We start from the raw sequence: 14,615 nt of genomic DNA, 5'->3' as shown, positions 1-14,615 counted from the left end.
TCGATCCTTTTTTTTATGGTCCATATTTCGATTAAGAAACTCGCCACTTTGTAACTCCATGACCGAGTTTATCTCGATTCAAGAGCGTCTCGAACCATAAAAAATCATTTACCCTTCCGCAACTCAAGATACGACCCTGAGTTAATAGACACCGCAACGGGGGTTTAATATAAATTTATATTTTCCGACCGAAAAGGACACAAAAAACTTCACAGTTTCCCCCTACGGAATAAAACAGTTGCACCGCTTTATTGGCTCTAGTTTCGCATATAAACTTTCCGAAACACACAAATATGCCCGAGTGGTGTTTTTTTAAATTGTATGTAAATGCATACGGCATGTTTCTCTGATTGGTTTATATTAATTGAATGTGACGTAAATGGTGCGACATGTGTACGCCACTGGATATATTAGCCACGCCTAATGTAATGTTAATTGTGGCGGCTCGGCCAATCGCGGAGGTTCGGAGGCGGAGTTATCATAGGCGTGCCAAGGTTAATTTTAGGTTTTTATTTATAATAACTGGCACTCGTTTAAATCTGAAAAATTCACGTTATAAGAACATTTTGTAAATGTGACTTTTCTCAAACATTAGGCTAAAGAAAGGAGGAATATCATTCAAGATTTATGAATAATTGATAGACAACTATAATGTTAATTTTTTATTTGATATAAACCATTTTAGATTTATTAATTAGTTTAGCATGACAGCATGGCTGAGCGCAGACAAGATTTAAGCTAAATGCAGAACGGAGTTCATTTATGGATTATTAATCGATATTTGTTAAGATTTCAAGAATAAAAGTCCACTTTTTGACTTTCTACCACATCTCACCTTCCAGGAACATCCTGGATCGCCTGGAAATGTTACTTATCCAACGTACTTAATCCAAATACAGACGAGAGGCATAATTTCATAGCGATCGTCCATGATTTCTGGACCTCAGAAAGACATTAATGGCAAATTAGAGGTCAAAAGTCCACTTTCTCAGTTTCTACCGCATCTCACCTTCCACTAACATCCTGGATCGTCTGGAAATGTTACTTTTCCAACGTACTTAATCCAAATACAGACGAGAGGCATAATTTCATAGCGATCGTCCACGATTCCTGGACCTCAGATAGACATTAATCCCAAATTAGGGGTCAAAAGTCCACTTTTTCACTTTCTACCGCATCTCACCTTTCAGAAACATCCTGGATCGCCTGAAAATGTTACTTTTCCAACGTACTTAATCCAAATACAGACGAGAGGCATATTTTCATAGCGATCGTTTATGATTTCTGGACCTCAGAAAGACATTAATGCCAAATTAGGGGTCAAAAGTCCACTTTTTCACATTCTACCGCATCTCACCTTTCAGGAACATCCTGGATCGTCTGGAAATGTCACTTTTCCAACGTATTTAATCCAAATACAGACGAGAGGCATAATTTCATAGCGATCGTCCATGATTTCTGGACTTCAGATAAACATTTATGCCTAATTAGGGGTCAAAAGTCCACTTTTTCACTTTCTACCGCATCTCACCATTCAGGAACATCCTGGATCGCCTGGAAATGTTACTTTTCCAACGTATTTAATCCAAATACAGACGAGAGGCATAATTTCATACCGATCGTCCATAATTTCTGGACCTCAGAAAGACATTAATGCCAAATTAGGGGTCAAAAGTCCACTTTTTCACATTCTACCGCATCTCACCTTTCAGGAACATCCGGGATCGTCTGGAAATGTCACTTTTCCAACGTATTTAATCCAAATACAGACGAGAGGCATAATTTCATAGCGATCGTCCACGATTCCTGAACCTCAGATAGACATTAATCCCAAATTAGGGGTCAAAAGTCCACTTTTTCACTTTCTACCGCATCTCACCTTTCAGAAACATCCTGGATCGCCTGGAAATGTTACTTTTCCAACGTATTTAATCCAAATACAGACGAGAGGCATAATTTCATAGCGATCGTTTATGATTTCTGGACCTCAGAAAGACATTAATCCCAAATTATGGGTCAAAAGTCCACTTTTTCACTTTCTACCGCATCTCACCTTCCACTAATATCCTGGATCGTCTGGAAATATTACTTTTCCAACGTATTTAATCCAAATACAGACGAGAGGCATAATTTCATACCGATCGTCCATGATGTCTGGACCTCAGATGGACATTTTCTCTGATTTAGGGGTCAAAAGTCCACTTTTTCACTTTCTACCGCATCTCACCTTTTAGGAACATCCTGGATCATCTGGAAATGTAACTTTTCCAACGTGCTTAATCCAAATACAGACGAGAGGCATAATTTCATAGCGATCGTCCATGATTTCTGGACTTCAGATAAACATTTATGCCTAATTAGGGGTCGAAATACTACATAAACCACATTTTTAATCCAGATTTTCCTGATATATATATATTCCTCATGATGACCCATAAACTACTATCCTTTGTCCAGGAGGACGTGACCGAATCGATTTTTTTCCAATTAAACCCTACCACATCCAGAGGCCTTTTTATCGATTATTTCGCTTCCAGGTTTGTTAGTGAGCGAGTAACCGCGGACCGGCTAGGTTTACCCCCTTTTTCCTCCAGAAAAGTTATAAAATAAGAAGATAAAAAATTGGTGTTCGTTACTAATTAAAAAGTGTGTGAGTGACACGAAGGGGGCTAATTAGCAGATTTGGGGGTTGAGACTTTTGCCCCCGTTTAAATGTTTCAGTTGGTTTCGTGAGGGTTATTATCCGGGGGTGTAAGTTTCTTAGTTTTAGGAGTTAATGAGGAACGAGGGTGGTTTGTTCTTTTTTTTTTTTAATTTCAGAGTTACTGTAATTTTAATTGAATTTTGCTTTTCTTCCAAGCAGTTGAGTTTTTACGTTTAATATTACTTTCTTCTATATTTCATTTATTTAGGTCGAATGTATGTGAAATATATTTTTGTTTATTCTAATTTTCATTCGAAAAATTGTTTGCGTTTAATTTTTTTATTCCAGACAGTTGAGCAGAGATTTTTTAATTAACTGATTTTTGAATATGTTTGTTATTATAAATTATATTTTTTTTTTATTAATAATTATATAATTATTATTATAATTTAATTTTTCTCAATAAATGATTTTTTTTCGTAATTTTAAATAATTAAGAACTTTTATATATTTTTTTCATTAGTTCAGTTTGTAATGTTCTTTGTAATTTTTTTATTTTCAAAAGATTTTTCTTAAGTGAGTTTTTCGTAATTTTCTTTTATTCCAGACGGTTATGAAGTTCTTTTTTTTTTTAATTTATTGAATTTCCTAGGAATTTCAAAAATTTTAATTTGTTTCTGTTCAACAATTAAGTTTTTTAAATAATAAATAAATAATTAAATAATTGAAAAAATACGCAAAAAACATTCATTTAGAAATCATCCAAGTTATTAAGATTTTATGATTTATAAAAATCAATTTTAATTTTTTTTTTAAATATTTCGGAAAACCCTGATATAGGTGTCTAATCAAATTTATCAAAGAACTTGCATACAAATTTTCAAGCATTTTCATTGAGAAATTTCCAAGTTATAAGCATTTTATGATTTTTTTTTTCGAAAATTTATTTTTTTTTTAAATTAATTTTAAAAATTTTCTATTTAATATTTTGAAAAACCCTGAAACAGGTGTCTAATGAAATTTATCAAAGAATATGCACACAAAGTTTCAAGCACTTTCATTGAGAAATTTCCAAGTTATAAGCATTTTATGATTTTTTTTTCAAACATTTCTTTTTTTTTTAGAAAAATTAATTTTAAAAATTTTCTATTCAATATTTCGAAAAACCCTGAAACAGGTGTCTAATCAAATTTATCAAAGAACATGCATACAAATTTTCAAGCATTTTCATTGAGAAATTTCTAAGTTATGAGCATTTTATGATTTTTTTTTCAAAAATTTCTTTTTTCTTAGAAAAATTAATTTTAAAAATTTTCTATTTAATATTTCGAAAAACCCTGAAACAGGTGTTTAATCAAATTTATCAAAGAACCTGCATACAAATTTTCAAGCACTTTCATTAAGAAATTTCCAAGTTATAAGCATTTTATGATTTTTTTTTCAAAAATTTCTTTTTTTTTAGAAAAATTAATTTTAAAAATTTTCTATTCAATATTTTGAAAAACCCTGAAACAGGTGTCTAATCAAATTTATCAAAGAACATGCATACACATTTTCAAGCATTTTCATTAAGAAATTTCCAAGTTATAAGCATTTTATGATTTTTTTTTTCGAAAATTTCTTTTTTTCAGAAAAATAAATTTTAAAAATTTTCTATTCGGTATTTTGAAAAACCCTAAAACAGGTGCCTAATCAAATTTATCAAAGAATATGCATACAAATTTTCAAGAACTTTCATTGAGAAATTTCCAAGTTATAAGCATTTTATGATTTTTTTTTCAAAAATTTATTTTTTTTTAGAAAAATTAATTTTAAAAATTTTCCATTCAATATTTTGAAAAACCCTGAAACAGGTGTCTAATCAAATGTATAAAAGAACATGCATACAAATTTTCAAGCACTTTCATTGAGAAATTTCCAAGTTATAAGCATTTTATGATTTTTTTTTCAAAAATTTCTTTTTTTTTAGAAAAATTAATTTTAAAAATTTTCTATTCAATATTTTGAAAAACCCTGAAACAGGTGTCTAATCAAATTTATCAAAGAACATGCATACACATTTTCAAGCATTTTCATTAAGAAATTTCCAAGTTATAAGCATTTTATGATTTTTTTTTTCGAAAATTTCTTTTTTTCAGAAAAATAAATTTTAAAAATTTTCTATTCGGTATTTTGAAAAACCCTAAAACAGGTGCCTAATCAAATTTATCAAAGAATATGCATACAAATTTTCAAGCACTTTCATTGAGAAATTCTCAAGTTATAAGCATTTTATGATTTTTTTTTTCGAAAAATTAATTGAAAAAATTTTCTTTGCAATATTTTGAAAAACCCTGAAACAGGTGTCTAATCAAATTTATCAAAGAACATGCATACAAATTTTCAAGCATTTTCATTAAGAAATTTCCAAGTTATAAGCATTTTATGATTTTTTTTTTCAAAAATTTCTTTTTTTCAGAAAAATAAATTTTAAAAATTTTCTATTCGGTATTTTGAAAAACCCTAAAACAGGTGCCTAATCAAATTTATCAAAGAATATGCATACAAATTTTCAAGCACTTTCATTATGAAATTCTCAAGTTATAAGCATTTTATGATTTTTTTTTTCGAAAAATTAATTTTAAAAATTTTCTATTCAATATTTTGAAAAACCCTGAAATACGTGTCTAACCAAATTTTCCAATTTTCCTTCATATAAAATATTTACTTTCGACCCTAAGACACATCAACTAAGGCCAGTTCGTTCTGAGAAAACTTCGGTCCAGAACAGAAGCGCAACTAAATATTTAAACTTGATTGTGCGGATGACAGTTTTCCTATTTTCGGATTATAATAGAATTCCGAATTAGAATTTAGAACGTTATTCTTAAGTCGTGAATCTGCTGTTGTAGAACGTTGGATTTATTACGTGCCGATTATAATAATTAATGAAAATAAATCTTTTTTGTTTTTTGAATTTCAGGTGAACCAACTGTTTCAAAACATACATATGGGGATGCACTAAAACACTATAAATTAGTGGAGATTAAAACGGCGGCGTTATTCACTAGGTGAGTGTTCCTTTTCTGTTTACCAAATTTTCTCTAAAGCGAGCATTATTTGATTAAAGAACGTGGTGTTTTCGAATAATAAACAGACGTTAATCTGGTTTCTCCCAAAACCGATAATCCGTTAGTGTCACCAGATATACCATAAACGTCACGGACAGGAGCAATTATTCGCCCTAAACCGCAGCAATGACAACCGATTTTTATTTAAACCGATGATAATTAAACTTCGGTTAAACGCGTTATAAATAGGAACAGTAATAATAATTATTCTTAATCTCTTGTGTATTTTTTGTTATATTTGACGTTGAATTTTTTTTCTTGAATAAAATTCTCTTTAAACATAACCCTATTTAATTAACATCTTGTATATAGCATAAGATCCTATAGTATGTGATTCCTCAAGTGTATTTATCCTTACAAATTATAATAACTTACAGTTAATCAATGTTTTCTTTTATAAATAACTGCAACTGTGTCTTGCAACAATTGTCCAAGTTATGAGCATTTTATGATTTTTTTGTGAAATTTTAATTTTTTTATGAAAAAATCAATTTTAAAATATTTCCTTGCAATATTTTGAAAAAACCTGAAATAGGTGTCTAATGAAATTAATCAAAGAACCCGCATAAAAATTTTCAAGCACTTTCATTCACAAATTTCCAAGTTATGAGCATTTTATGATTTTTTTTGGGAAATTTTCATTTTTTTATGAAAAAATCAATTTTAAAATATTTCTTTGCAATATTTTAAAAAACCCTGAAATAGGTGTCTAATGAAATTAATCAAAGAACCCGCATAAAAATTTTCAAGCACTTCCATTCACAAATTTCCAAGTTATGAGCATTTTATAATTTTTTTTGAGAAATTTTCATTTTTTTATGAAAAAATCAATTTTAAAATATTTCTTTGCAATATTTTGAAAAACCCTGAAATAGGTGTCTAATCAAATTAATCAAAGAACCCGCATAAAAATTTTCAAGCACTTCCATTCACAAATTTCCAAGTTATGAGCATTTTATAATTTTTTTTGAGAAATTTTCATTTTTTTATGAAAAAATCAATTTTAAAAAATTTTTTGCAATATTTTGAAAAACCCTGAAATAGGTGTCTAATCAAATTAATCGAAGAATCCGCATAAAAATTTTCAAGCACTTTCATCCACAAATTTCCAAGTTATGAGCATTTTATAATTTTTTTTGAGAAATTTTTCAATTTTTTTTGAAAAAATCAATTTTAAAATTTTTCTTTGCAATATTTTGAAAAACCCTGAAATAGGTGTCTAATCAAATTAATCGAAGAATCCGCATAAAAATTTTCAAGCACTTTCATCCACAAATTTCCAAGTTATGAGCATTTTATGATTTTTTTTGGGAAATTTTCATTTTTTTATGAAAAAATCAATTTTAAAATATTTCTTTGCAATATTTTAAAAAACCCTGAAATAGGTGTCTAATGAAATTAATCAAAGAACCCGCATAAATATTTTCAAGCACTTTCATTCACAAATTTCCAAGTTATGAGCATTTTATGATTTTTTTTGGGAAATTTTTCTTTTTTTTTTGAAAAAATCAATTTTAAAATATTTCTTTGCAATATTTTGAAAAACCTTGAAATAGGTGTCTAATGAAATTAATCAAAGAACCCGCATAAAAATTTTCAAGCACTTTTATTTAGAAATTTCCAAGTTATGAGCATTTTATGATTTTATTTGTGAAATTTTAATTTTTTTTGAAAAAATCAATTTTAAAATATTTCTTTGCAATATTTTAAAAAACCCTGAAATAGGTGTCTAATCAAATTAATCAAAGAACCCGCATAAAAATTTTCAAGCACTTTCATTCACAAATTTCCAAGTTATGAGCATTTCATGATTTTTTTTGAGAAATTTTCCTTTTTTTATGAAAAAATCAATTTTAAAATATTTCTTTGCAATATTTTGAAAAACCCTGAAATAGGTGTCTAATCAAATTAATCAAAGAACCCGCATAAAAATTTTCAAGCTCTTTCATTAATAAATTTCCAAGTTATGAGCATTTCATGATTTTATTTGAGAAATTTTCCTTTTTTTATGGAAAAATCAATTTTAAAATTTTTGTTTGCAATATTTTGAAAAACCCTGAAATAGGTGTTTAATCAAATTAATCAAAGAACCTACATAAAAATTTTCAAGCACTTTCATTCACAAATTTTCAAGTTATGAGCATTTTATGATTTTATTTGAGAAATTTTCCTTTTTTTATGGAAAAATCAATTTTAAAATATTTCTTTGCAATATTTTGAAAAACCCTGAAATAGGTGTCTAATCAAATTAATCAAAGAACCCGCATAAAAATTTTCAAGCACTTTCATTCACAAATTTCCAAGTTATAAGCATTTCATGATTTTATTTGTGAAATTTTCATTTTTTTATTGAAAAATCAATTTTAAAATATTTCTTTGCAATATTTTGAAAAACCCTGAAATAGGTGTCTAATGAAATTAATCAAAGAACCCGCATAAAAATTTTCAAGCACTTTTATTTAGAAATTTCCAAGTTATGAGCATTTCATGATTTTATTTGTGAAATTTTAATTTTTTTATGGAAAAATCAATTTTAAAATATTTCCTTGCAATATTTTGAAAAACCCTGAAATAGGTGTCTAATGAAATTAATCAAAGAACCCGCATAAAAATTTTCAAGCACTTTCATTCACAAATTTCCAAGTTATAAGCATTTCATGATTTTATTTGTGAAATTTTCATTTTTTTATTGAAAAATCAATTTTAAAATATTTCTTTGCAATATTTTGAAAAACCCTGAAATAGGTGTCTAATGAAATTAATCAAAGAACCCGCATAAAAATTTTCAAGCACTTTTATTTAGAAATTTCCAAGTTATGAGCATTTCATGATTTTATTTGTGAAATTTTAATTTTTTTATGGAAAAATCAATTTTAAAATATTTCCTTGCAATATTTTGAAAAACCCTGAAATAGGTGTCTAATCAAATTAATCAAAGAACCCGCATAAAAAATTTTCAAGCACTTTCATTCACAAATTTCCAAGTTACGAGCATTTTATGATTTTTTTTGGGAAATTTTCATTTTTTTATGAAAAAATCAATTTTAAAATATTTCTTTGCAATATTTTGAAAAACCCTAAAATAGGTGTCTAATCAAATTATTCAAAGAACCCGCATAAAAATTTTCAAGCACTTTGATTAACAAATTTCCAAGTTATGAGCATTTTATGATTTTTTTTTGGGAAATTTTCCTTTTTTTATGAAAAAATCAATTTTAAAATATTTCTTTGCAATATTTTGAAAAACCCTGAAATAGGTGTTTAATCAAATTAATCAAAGAACCCGCATAAAAATTTTCAAGCACTTTCATTGACAAATTTCCAAGTTATGAGCATTTCATGATTTTATTTGTGAAATTTTAATTTTTTTATGGAAAAATCAATTTTAAAATATTTCTTTGCAATATTTTAAAAAACCCTGAAATAGGTGTCTAATCAAATTAATCAAAGAACCCGCATAAAAATTTTCAAGCACTTTCATTCACAAATTTCCAAGTTATGAGCATTTTATGATTTTTTTTGGGAAATTTTCATTTTTTTTTAAAAATCAATTTTAAAATATTTCTTTGCAATATTTTGAAAAATCCTGAAACAGGTGTCTAATGAAATTAATCAAAGACCCCGCATAAAAATTTTCAAGCACTTTCATTCACAAATTTCCAAGTTATGAGCATTTTATGATTTTATTTGTGAAATTTTAATTTTTTTATGGAAAAATCAATTTTAAATTATTTCTTTGCAATATTTTAAAAAACCCTGAAATAGGTGTCTAATCAAATTAATCAAAGAACCCGCATAAAAATTTTCAAGCACTTTCATTCACAAATTTCCAAGTTATGAGCATTTCATGATTTTATTTGAGAAATTTTCATTTTTTTTATGAAAAAATCAATTTTAAAATTTTTCTTTGCAATATTTTGAAAAACCCTGAAATAGGTGTCTAATGAAATTAATCAAAGAACCCGCAAAAAAATTTTCAAGCACTTTTATTTAGAAATTTCCAAGTTATGAGCATTTCATGATTTTATTTGTGAAATTTTAATTTTTTTATGGAAAAATCAATTTTAAAATATTTCCTTGCAATATTTTGAAAAAACCTGAAATAGGTGTCTAATCAAATTACTCAAAGAACCCGCATAAAAATTTTCAAGCACTTTCGTTCACAAATTTCCAAGTTATGAGCATTTCATGATTTTATTTGAGAAATTTTCATTTTTTTTATGAAAAAATCAATTTTAAAATTTTTCTTTGCAATATTTTGAAAAACCCTGAAATAGGTGTCTAATGAAATTAATCAAAGAACCCGCAAAAAAATTTTCAAGCACTTTTATTTAGAAATTTCCAAGTTATGAGCATTTCATGATTTTATTTGTGAAATTTTAATTTTTTTATGGAAAAATCAATTTTAAAATATTTCCTTGCAATATTTTGAAAAAACCTGAAATAGGTGTCTAATCAAATTACTCAAAGAACCCGCATAAAAATTTTCAAGCACTTTCATTCACAAATTTCCAAGTTATGAGCATTTCATGATTTTATTTGTGAAATTTTAATTTTTTTATGGAAAAATCAATTTTAAAATATTTCTTTGCAATATTTTAAAAAACCCTGAAATAGGTGTCTAATGAAATTAATCAAAGAACCCGCATAAAAATTTTCAAGCACTTTCATTCACAAATTTCCAAGTTATGAGCATTTTATGATTTTTTTGGGGAAATTTTCATTTTTTTATGAAAAAATCAATTTTAAAATATTTCTTTGCAATATTTTAAAAAACCCTGAAATAGGTGTCTAATGAAATTATTCAAAGAACCCGCATAAAAATTTTCAAGCACTTTTATTTAGAAATTTCCAAGTTATGAGCATTTCATGATTTTATTTGTGAAATTTTAATTTTTTTATGGAAAAATCAATTTTAAAATATTTCTTTGCAATATTTTAAAAAACCCTGAAATAGGTGTCTAATGAAATTAATCAAAGAACCCGCATAAAAATTTTCAAGCACTTTCATTCACAAATTTCCAAGTTACGAGCATTTTATGATTTTTTTTGGGAAATTTTCCTTTTTTTATGAAAAAATCAATTTTAAAATATTTCTTTGCAATATTTTAAAAAACCCTGAAATAGGTGTCTAATGAAATTAATCAAAGAACCCGCATAAAAATTTTCAAGCACTTTCATTCACAAATGTCCAAGTTATGAGCATTTCATGATTTTATTTGAGAAATTTTCCTTTTTTTATGGAAAAATCAATTTCAAAATATTTCTTTGCAATATTTTGAAAAACCCTGAAATAGGTGTCTAATTAAATTAATCAAAAAATCCGCATAAAAATTTTCAAGCACTTTCATTCACAAATTTCCAAGTTATGAGCATTTCATGATTTTTTTGAGAAATTTACCTTTTTTCATGGAAAAATCAATTTTAAAATATTTCTTTGCAATATTTTGAAAAACCCTGAAATAGGTGTCTAATGAAATTAATCAAAGAACCCGCATAAAAATTTTCAAACACTTTCATTCACAAATTTCCAAGTTATGAGCATTTCATGATTTTTTTTAGGAAATTTTCATTTTTTTATGAAAAAATCAATTTTAAAATATTTCTTTGCAATATTTTGAAAAACCCTGAAATAGGTGTCTAATTAAATTAATCAAAGAACCTGAAGTGGTTTTTTCAACTATATGAAACAAAAAACAAAATTAATCAAGCTTAGCGAGTACAATTATTGACCACGTTTACACGGTATTCTTAGTCCGTATATAACTTCCTTAGATTAGCATTAATCCAAATTGACATTTTTTTAGGTGCAAGATATACATGAAGAAATTCGCAATTTCATCGCGACCGAATGAAGAATATTTAAATCAGACGCGCATGAGCCCCCCACCTGGGTCACCCCCCGCCCCGGTGCAAGGGGTCAATATTATCTTGGGAGGGTAAGTAACTTCATAATTTTATTTTAGATCTACCCAATTTTAACCAAACAAACAAGTTTTTATCATTTAATATTTTCTTAAAAAGCATTTTTTTGTCAGGCATTTATAATTTGCAAAAAAAGCGTTTTTCATTAAACCTACCCTTAGCCCCCCACCCACCCCACACAACTTACCAGTAAAAATTTTTTTTTTAAAAGTATTGTTTTCCAAAAAAATACGCATGAATACCAGCTGGTTTTCTCGTTAATATCTAATATAATAACACAGTTTGTTTAATAATTTTGATATATTTATATTAATAATTTAAAATATAATAATCAAGTTTAAATACTAGCTATGTAAATCCCGCGTCAATTTTTTTAAATGCCGAGATTTTCTCCCATTTACAAACAGAATCGTACATGATATACGTATATTCTACAATAAGTATACCTTAACCATGACGGTTGATAAATATACCAAAACCCAATAATTTACAAAAAAAATCGTTGACTAATAAATGTTCTAAAACATCTTTTTTTTAATGTTCATTTAATTTGAAAACAACTTTTTTCCCTTTTAGGGCCATGCTAAGCGGGATCATCTTGGCGATCTTCATTCTGTGCTACTGCTGCCATAAGACCAACAGGAAGTCCAGTCCGAGTTTATCCTCAATGATCTGGCGAGACCCTGGATTATCTTTGCAGATTTACACCGTGGAGGCGGCACAAAACGTAAGTGTATCAACGGAACTTTTCCAGAGGTTCTATTTTTCCCGTAGTAAATAAATATAAGGCGCGTAACAAATACGAATATCTGGAACATATTGGGTCTATCCATGAGGAACGGCTGATAAAAGCCATCCATTCCGCTTTGAAATCATGCGTTTGTTTTCCTCAATAAAATTGAGTTCTATATGTTTCTTCCTAAGGGGGTTATTTAGAAATACATTTTTCGCTGATAATAAAAAAAAACTATAGAGTTCTTGAGATATACGGGTTTAAAAATATATTTCATAGGTTTTATAAGACAGTGTATAATAAAAAGGTAATTCATGAGCAGTGTTAAAAGTGTATTTTTTCTAAATCAGACGACACCGTTTACGCCGTTGTATCTCGAACCGATAGCGAGATATTTGAGATTAAAGAAAAAAAATGTTTGACACACCCTGTATATTATTTTACTAAAAAATATTTTTTTCCAAGCAAATTGGTATCAATCCCAATAAAATATCTCCAACCTTTATCGAGATATTCATATTTTAAGAAATAAATAACTTGAGCCTACCTGTATATTATCATAGAAAAAATATTTGAATATCTTGGGATTTATCCACCATAACTCCATAAAGTTTCGGATTTTTATTATCAGGAAAATAAACTCTATTTAACTGTATTAGTAAAACGCCATTTTGACCTTACTGTATAGTGACCCTGTATATTATGAAATCATAAAAAACTATATATAGATAAATAGAATATTTTTTTCCAAACAATATGGTACCACTCCCGTCAAAATATCTCTGACCGTTATGGAGATATTCACGTTTTAAGACAAATATAACTTGACCCTACCTGTATATTTTCAAAACAATAAAAAAATCAATATCTTGGGATCTATCACAGATAAACCCATAGTGTTTGGGTTCGTTGAAATCAGAAGAAAATTCCCTATTTAACTGTCTTATTATGAAAATATATTTTAATAAAAACTTCGATTTTTGTTGCTTTTGACTTACCCTGTATATTATTTTACTAAGTGCAAATAAAGGAAATTGCTTTCCAAACAAATTGGTACCACTCCCATTGAAATATCATGAACCGTTTACGAGATATTGGCATTTTAAGAAATATATAACTTGAGCCTACCTGTATATTTTCGAAACCTACATAATTATGCAAATATCTCGTAATCTAGCAAAGATAACCCTATAATGTTTGGGTTCATCGTAATCAGAAGAAAATTATTTATTTAACTGTCTTATTATGAAAATATATTTTTATAAAAACTTCGATTTTTGTTGCTTTTGGCTCACCCTATATATTATTTTACTAAGTGCAAATAAAGGAAATTGTTTTCCAAACAAATTGGTACCACTCCCATTGAAATATCATTAACCGTTTACGAGATATTGGCATTTTAAGAAATATATAACTTGGGCCTACCTGTATATTTTCAAAACCTAAATATGTGAATATCTCGTAATCTAGCAAAGATAACCCCATAGTGTTTGGGTTCATTGTAATCAGAAGAAAATTCCCTATTTAACTGTTTTATTATGGTATTATATTTTATTAAAAACTTCAATTTTTGTTGCTTTTGGCTCACCCTGTATATTATTTTACTAAGTGCAAATAAAGAAAATTGCTTTCCAAACAAATTGGTACCCTCCCATTGAAATATCAAGAACCGTTTACGAGATATTGGCATTTTAAGAAATATATAACTTGAGCCTACCTGTATATTTTCGAAACCTAAATATGTAAATATCTCGTAATCTATCAAAGATAACCCCATAGTGTTTGGGTTCATTGTAATCAGAAGAAAATTCCTTATTTAACTGTCTTATTATGGTACTATATTTTATTAAAAATTTAATTTTTGTTGCTTTTGGCTCACCCTGTATATTATTTTACTAAGTGCAAATAAAGGAAATTAATTTCCAAACAAATTGGTACCACTCCCATTAAAATATCGTAAACCGTTTACGAGATATTGGCATTTTAAGAAATATATAACTTGGGCCTACCTGTATATTTTCGAAACCTAAATATGTGAATATCTCGTAATCTAGCAAAGATAACCCCATAGTGTTTGGGTTCATTGTAATCAGAAGAAAATTCCTTATTTAACTGTCTTATTATGGTACTATATTTTATTAAAAATTTAATTTTTGTTGCTTTTGACCCACCCTGTATATTATTTTACTAAGTGCAAATAAAG

General features: G+C 27.6%; 2 protein-coding genes across 7 annotated transcripts in view; one reads left to right on the top strand and one right to left on the bottom strand.

Moving 5' to 3' along the window:
- The window catches only part of LOC126743167 (probable beta-hexosaminidase fdl), a 136,633-nt gene that overhangs the window by 53,063 nt on the left and 68,955 nt on the right, over positions 1–14,615 (bottom strand). The gene's annotated exons all lie outside the window — the stretch shown is intronic.
- LOC126743172 (uncharacterized) overlaps positions 1–14,615 on the top strand; it is a 28,148-nt gene that overhangs the window by 11,714 nt on the left and 1,819 nt on the right. The window contains exons 1-4 of one of the 2 annotated variants that reach the window (XM_050450153.1): positions 2,560–2,751; positions 5,607–5,694; positions 11,562–11,693; positions 12,256–12,406. In XM_050450153.1, coding sequence (XP_050306110.1) covers positions 11,575–11,693; positions 12,256–12,406 — 270 coding nt within the window. In that variant the 5' untranslated portion in view covers positions 2,560–2,751; positions 5,607–5,694; positions 11,562–11,574. Of the gene's footprint in view, positions 1–2,559; positions 2,752–5,606; positions 5,695–11,561; positions 11,694–12,255; positions 12,407–14,615 lie in introns of those variants that run through there. The other variant, XM_050450154.1, reaches the window with a different exon arrangement.

Source organism: Anthonomus grandis, chromosome 12 (assembly GCF_022605725.1).
Source record: "Anthonomus grandis grandis chromosome 12, icAntGran1.3, whole genome shotgun sequence".
In the NCBI taxonomy this organism is placed as follows: Eukaryota; Metazoa; Arthropoda; class Insecta; order Coleoptera; family Curculionidae; genus Anthonomus; species Anthonomus grandis.
This window is presented reverse-complemented; position numbering and strand designations above follow the sequence as displayed.